At 44.4% G+C, this 7,503-nt stretch overlaps 1 protein-coding gene across 1 annotated transcript in view; it reads right to left on the bottom strand.

The window, feature by feature from the left end:
* Positions 1–2,080: 2,080 nt before the first annotated feature.
* The window catches only part of LOC146187755 (uncharacterized), a 33,578-nt gene continuing 28,155 nt past the window's right edge, over positions 2,081–7,503 (bottom strand). The window contains exons 4-6 of the mRNA XM_084603523.1: positions 6,048–6,190; positions 3,724–4,020; positions 2,081–2,877 (exon numbers count right to left, since the gene is read on the bottom strand). Of these exons, the coding sequence (XP_084459649.1) occupies positions 2,713–2,877; positions 3,724–4,020; positions 6,048–6,092 (507 nt within the window). The 5' untranslated portion in view covers positions 6,093–6,190 and the 3' untranslated portion in view covers positions 2,081–2,712. The remainder of the gene's footprint in view (positions 2,878–3,723; positions 4,021–6,047; positions 6,191–7,503) is intronic.

The raw sequence follows: 7,503 nt of genomic DNA, 5'->3' as shown, positions 1-7,503 counted from the left end.
TACATTACTAACATTATTTCACTTCTCTGCTTTTAAGGCACCAATCTTCCAGCCGTTTTTTGCTAGTTTCCACCGCCGGCTTATTCACCCGGCCACTGTTATCTCTAAACCCCAGAGCTTCAGGAACAGTGATTGCGCCTGCATCAACTTCCGGATGGATACCATTGCATTCGAGTATAATATGGTCAATTGTTTCACTGGAGTTTCCACATACAGCACATGTGTCATCTCCATTGTTAAACTTCTTTTTGTAGCTGCGTGTTCTAAGGCACCCTGATCTAGCTGCAAAAAGCAGGGCACTGCCTCTTGAGTTATCAAAGAAATCTTCCTTCCTGATCTGCATTTTCCACTTTCGGTATAATTCCACACTCTGTTTCTTTTCCATCGAATTTATCCAATTTTTACCTTCTGTGTTTTTCACCTGTTGCTTCATGCTCTTTATTTCTCCGTCGTTGTTACTAGCATACTAGTTAGTTTCCTAGTTCTTTTCCTCCATTGTGAGTCAACACTTTTTAGGTACAGGTATTTAAATACCTTAGCTGCCCATCTGTTACTGTCCAATTTCCTCAGGCGTTCCTCATATAATATTTTACTCTGAGCTTCCCGTACTTCGAAAGATGCCCAGCCCATATCTCCCTGTACCGCCTCATTTGTAGTTTTGCCGTGGGGGCCTAGTGCTAATCGTCCAACGGATCTCTGATTTGTTTCTAATGTCGACTGTACCTCTGATTTTAGGCACAAAACCGCATTTCCGAAAGTAAGTCCGGGCACCATAATTCCTTTCCAAATACCCCTCAATACCTCATACCTATTCAGTTCAGTTCAGTTTAGTCGTTCAGCCGTGTCCGACTCTTCGTGACCCTATGGACCATGTCACGCCACGCTTTCCGGTCTCTCACTATCTTCCTAACATCACATAACATTATCTGCAGTGCCACGAGGATGGCATCTAACCAACGCGTTCGCTGCCTACCCCTTCTCCGGCGACCCTCAACCTTTCCCAACATCAAATCTTTCTCCAGCGACTCCTCTCTTCTCATCAGATGACCAAAGTAGCTGAGCTTTAACTTTAAAATTTGACCCTCCAATGAGCAGTCAGGGTTTATGGTCGACAATATCGACTGACTTGATTTTCTGGCAGTCCAAGGAACTCTCAAGAGTCTTCGCCAGCACCACAATTCAAACGCGTCAATTCTTCGGTGGTCAGCCTTTTTCACAGTCCAACTCTCACATCCATACATCACAACTGGAAAGACCATAGCACGAGTTATACGGATCTTGGTTGGCAGACTAATGTCTCTGCTCTTTACTAGGCGATCAAGGCTAACCATTGCTCTCTACCTATTGTATCCCCACAATGCCTTATGCTTCATTATCCCGGCATTCCTTCGCCCTTTGGCCTTAAGTGATTGCTCATGCTTTCCAATGTATGCCAATCCTTCGTTTACCCATACCCCCAAATATTTATATTCTGCTACTCTAGATATTTCAAGGCCTTGAAATTTAAGACCCTGATCAGTTGAGCCGTTGAAAATCATCAGACCCGACATAACTGCACTGAAACTGAAGCCTAGAGCGTCCCCTTCGTCTCCGCAATACTTAACTAGAGTTTGCAAAGACTCTCGGCTAGGAGCACAATATCGTCTGCATACATCAAACCGGGGAGGCGCTGCTCTACCGCCTTTCCACCTAATCTGTATGACAGGTTAAAACCTAGGTTACTGTCTTGTATCCTCCGTTCCAGGTTTATCATATAAAGCATGAACAGCACCGGTGATAGAGGACAGCCTTGTCTTAATCCTTTGCATACTCTGACATCCTCCGTACTTCTTATCCCTTCCCACGTAATTTCTACTTTGTTATCCCGGTATATTTCCTGTAGGAAATATACCGGGATATAGTCTTGCACCATAACCACAGCACCACCACGGTGGGACATTGCACTCAAATGCTTTAAATAAAGATATAAAGGAAGTTGTGTCACATATATTCAGACTGGGTGGGTAAAATACAGGAACGGAAATAATGGTAAGTTAGCTTAAGTAACATTGACTTTTGAAAACTGTCAACCAAAGAGCATGAAAAAGGGTCATGACAATGGACACAAATGTCGCATTGAGGTGTTTGTCGGTATTGCCCTTCATTTATGTTTCTCGGTAGCTAGTTTTCAACATGTCGGACGTATTTTCAGCATTTGGCAGCTATATTTTTGGTGCATTTTTGCTACATTTTTGTAATGCATCAAAAATATAAGCGCATCAAATTTTTCATATATTTTTAGTGCATTCCGAGAATGGTATAAATTATGCTTTTAGTATATTATTAGTATACTTTTCTTGGTTTGGAAAATATAGCTGCAACATATTTGTAATGCTCCAAAAAATATGAGCGTATCCTATTTTTCATATATTTTTAATCTATTCTAAGGGTACTTTCTGCCAGCATGAAAAATAGGTCAAGTACATTAGTAATACTTTCAAAGTACATTGTCAGTCTATAGGTGGAAGATTTTGTGAACCCTGCCAAGCTGAAGAAAGTACATTTTAAGTATGTTAGGAATATACTCAACAGGCAAAAAGCATATTTTAAACATTTTTATATAAAGATATGCAGTGTTGTACTCCTAGTATATTTATAACATATTTGTATCGCATTGGGACAAAAAAATGCGAAATTAATACAAAATAAATACAATGCGTTTGAAGTACATTTTTAGTGTGGCTGTTTTTTGCTAACTTGCAGGCTTTTGTCAGCAGTTTCCTTTGAGACGACCTGTGCCTCTGTAACCCTGATTTTTACATTCTCTTCGCATGGCGAAGGGGGTGAAGTGGTAGCTTCTTCTTCAGGAGGCGTGTTCTCGAGCATTTCTGTGAGGACCTGAAAGAATATGAAATATGCACAACACAAATGCCAGCCTACTATGAAGAAATACATAAAAATTCATGAAAACACTGACAAAAGCATTTTCTTTCTTTAGTATCAATAACCACAGTGCCTTAGACTACATCCAAAGATTAGGAGCCTCAAGGAATTTACTATCCTGAGACGTGCTCTTCCCTGCACTCTGTTCTTTTGCATTGTGAAAAATGTAGTTGCAAGATTCTGTTCAAAAGAAGTCAGATTTATACTGATTAACAGCACAAGAGTGAGTGCAACTTTACTAACGAGCACAGAAAACTACTGCCACTGCACCAATATGGTGCATTTTGACAGATATATGTTCAGAGGGTGAGTAAGAGAGAATACGAAAGTTAAACTCCGACCAAAGGTCTCAGTTTTATGCTGTACAGATATACCCCCGCGTACTACAACGTTGATAGCACGCAATTAAAAAAAAAAAATACTGTCCCACCGCGGTGGCTCGGTGGTTGTTTTGACGAATGTCGTCGAAAGAAAACAGACGGGCTGCCGAGTCACACCTTATTAACTGGTGGGCCTCGTGCCGCCGACTGGTCGCTGCGGCGCACAGGATATGTTCACACGATCCAGTATACAGTTATGGCCCTCGGGTGCCGATTGCTAGGACGCTAATTTCGAGGCAGAGGGATTTGGCCCCGCCACAGCAGATGCAAGGCGCCATGTGTAATATCCGATGTATGGAGATTCGGGCATGAGAAATATTTCCCGAGCCACTATGTCCTTCACATAGCTCTAGTCAGTTCGCGGAACGTTGGACCACACAAGCAAACCACGGACAGGCACAAGGGTACCTTAAACACTTACCTCCCGCCGCTTTCTTTTGGCGAAGGCCGCTCTTGGAGGTGGCGAGGCGTTATTGTTGTGCGGGAACACTGACGGAACGACTCCGGGCTTCAGTCGCGCTGATTTAATTGGAATTCCGAGTGGCCGCATCGTTCCCAAGCTCCGATAATAGTCACTGTCACGGAAATGGTTCGAGCACAACACAGTTGATTTCGTAGGTACGAAATTTTTCCTCTTCACGTCAGAGACCCACCGCGCTGAAAGTTTCTTGTCCTTTGGAAACGTTGTCCCGGCCGCAGGTGTTCGCGCAGCCGAATGCTGCGCAGAACGACAACATGATGGCCACTTGTCGCTACACCCACTCCACACAGAACGCTCGAACTAGAAAAAACAAAAGGCACTAGCAAATGATTACGTTGAATCGTTGTTCGCCACGCCAAAGCGCGAGACGCAGCGGAGCAAGCAATGCGGGACAGGCAGGACGGCCGGCCGGCTCGCGGGTCCCCGTGAACGGCGTCACTTCCGCCAGCTCTCCAATTTTGCCATCCTCCAATCCGGCGCTTCCGGAGGCGACGGGGGCGTGTCCGCGCGGGTTTTTAAAAGGCGATTGCGGCTGTTCTAACGGACAGAATCGAGAAAAAATTTACACATATGATTTTCGAGGTCTTTTCTTACCAACCACAGCATTTCATGCAATTTGATAACCGCTTCAGCTTCCCTTTGAAACCTTGAAAGAGTTTCAAATAGCGATTCCAGCATAGCGCGCTGCTCTAAATGAATACCCAAGCGTGCATGGCGTCTCCAGAGGGACGTAAAGGACTATAGTAAAGGAATTGCAGGGATCGGTTTAAGCACCTGGAATAAGTAGCCTCTTTGTTAAATATCGCACCAATTGCATAGCATGTGAAAATAGCTCCGAAGAGAACCGCGCCCTCCTCTGTACCTCAGTTATCCCGGCGGCCGCTACGCGCGGAGTGGCGAACGTGGCATGGATGGATGGATGGATAGAATATAGGAGCGTCCCCTTTGAAACGGGTGGTAGCAGTAGCTATATCATGCTCATTTTTCTCCCTATATCTTAATTATTGCTTTAGATTGGTTAACCAGGTTATCCAGCTTGTCTCTTCGCTCGTTTCGCTGGCGTTTCAATGGGCGCGTCTAGGACGGGCGCTTGTTTTTGACACATAGGGGCGTTCGCCTGCTTGAAACAATTTTTTTTTTTTTGTTGGAATTATGTACCTCTATATTTCTGCCCATTTTCTAGGTTATAATTCGACTCGGGATTGCATGAATAATTCCGTAATTGCTATGCAGCTCTGCTGTTTACGACAAACGCGAGTGAGCGATGCGTAAAGAGCATCCAAAGGGGTGCAAGAGGACTATGGGAGCCTTCACAGCTGCCAACATGTGCAAAGTTCCAGATACTGTCGCGCTGAAAAAAAAAAAAAAAAAAAAAAAAAAAAAACGAACAGAGTTGCGTTCGCGCACTCCACGATTTGAATTTTTTCTCGCCGTTCATTTTTTTTCCGGTTGATAGCAAAGACACGCAAATGTCCCGATTAATTGCATTGCGGACAATTGTAGAAGGCTTTTTATGCAACCCAAATGTAAACATGACGCAAGAAATTTAAACAGCGGAACCCGTAGGCGTGCCTTTGCTCGCATTTCTTTTTATTGCCATTACACGTGCCTGTCTTGCATTACAGCCCAATTTGAAGGTAGGATGCTATAAGGCGATTCCATGTACGATCAAACAAAGGATGGTCGGCCGACCTTATAAATTGATTTTAAAATTTTGATATACTGTTGCCCAATGACTGGAAAGAAGATATCTGCAATTGGATGTGCTGCCAATTTTTTTTTTCTTTTTCGGGGCATAGGAAATTAATAATAACGAAGTGGAGTGCCGCGCTTATGTTTTCTGTTGTTTTTGCCAACTTTGGTTATTGATTAGACTGATTACAGAAATTATAATAAAGCAAGGTAGCTGGAAATGGTCTGACTAAAAATATGCATGCTTTTGTTTGTATTCAGATAATTGCTTTTTTTTTGGGGGGGGGGGGGGAGGGGGGGTGCAGATTTTTTTATTGATGTGAACAATAAAGGAGAATTTGGTGGCGCACAGCGGTTCCGGCTACTCCTTTTCACCAGATTTGTAAGAATCACCTAGTCTGTTTTTATGAAATCTCCTAAAATAAAATAATTAGTTTTCACAGGAAAGGGAAGGCATAGTATCTGTCACAAATGTTCTGTGGACACCTGAAGGGAAGGGAGGAGTGTGGGAGTGAAAGCGGAAAGAGAGAAAAAGGTGCCGCAGTGGAGGGCTAAGGAGTAATTTCGATCACCTGGGTATCTGACATCACACGGACGCCTCTTCTTTTCGCCTCCATCGAAACGCAGCCGTCGGCTGTCGGGATCGAACCAGGGTGCTCCGGCACAGCAGTCGGGCATCTTATCAACTGCACCACGCGGCGGGGCAAAATTGGGCCTGGAAATGAAATTTTGCCTATTTTGCAGGCCTTTGTCTCGAAAAACGTTTGTGATAGAGCGGCAATCTTCCACACACTGTTCTCAGCATACTTATGTATCAAACTGCGAAAGCTTATATTTACATAATGTTTCAATATAAGATATTGCATAATTTAGTTGCGCTAGTAATTACGGCCACTCCAATAACGCCCTTGCACAAGTCTCAGTGCACGAAGCAGGATTCAAGATTCTACGACATTTGTGAATCGCACACCGTTTTTCAATGTGGCATAATATTGTATTTTGTCATTTATGTCTTGGCGTTGCAAATTATCTGGCAGACAGCGTAGTGAATGATTCGGAAATTCGTACGCGTGGTGTTCCTGATGCGCTTGTGGCATCGGGCAGCACAGAGATGTTTTTTGAGTCTTACCTTCACCAAAACACAGATTGCGCAAAAATACGATAAAGTTCAATGAGCAAGCAACGTATTCCAAATATTACTAGTGAAACGAAGAAATTGTGAAGGTCATGGAGAATTCCCTCATTAAAATAGAATGTTTCTTAGCTGCAGTCGTTTACTTTAATCATTCGACGACGCACATTGCCTTCATTCCTGTGCACAGTTTCTTTGTTTCTTTCATGCAGCCCAGGCTTGCATGCCTGCAAGAAGTGTGAACGGCAGATCGAACGCTCGGCAAAAGCCCCAGTCTGACAGTGCGGTAGCCGTCGTCTGAGATAGACACGCGCATCCGGCTACAGATAGCTTTGCTTTTTTGTGTTCGATACTTCACTTTGCCATTGGAGCGCCACGTTCAAATAGGCGCAGCGCTGTTTCTCGTGTGGCAACGGTGTCGCGCCCACGGGGATAAAGCGGGCGCTCAAACCTCCCCGACAGCGCTTTAATCTTTCTTCCTTCACCGCCATGCAATCGGCGTCTGGTTGCGATGCGAACAAGGGGCGGATAGAATAGCGAACCTTCATTTCACATGCGTTGAACAGCTACCCAAGAGGTGTTGCACCGGCGGCATGATGTCATGAAGCTTCTCTTTAATTGGCCAGACGTGGCCACAATCCGCTAGAAGCGCGCCTGATGGGTGGTCCGGAGCGGTGAGCGCAGCGTGTCGTCCGCTCAAGCAGACGACGCGTCTCTGTTTGCTCGGAAATGGAGTTATTTGTTTAGTCAGCGTTACGAAGGTTTCTATCTGCTCAGAAGTTGGGGTGTAAATATCGCAAAATAAATATCTAAGAGTTAAGACCTTTTATTGCTGATTTAAGTGCGAAATTATAAGCGCCCGCGCCGGTGCTTCATAGGCACGCCAGCAGAAGCGG

This window comes from Amblyomma maculatum, chromosome 5, assembly GCF_055883805.1.
Source record: "Amblyomma maculatum isolate TAMU_Amacu chromosome 5, ASM5588380v1, whole genome shotgun sequence".
Taxonomy (NCBI): domain Eukaryota; kingdom Metazoa; phylum Arthropoda; class Arachnida; order Ixodida; family Ixodidae; genus Amblyomma; species Amblyomma maculatum.
This window is presented reverse-complemented; position numbering and strand designations above follow the sequence as displayed.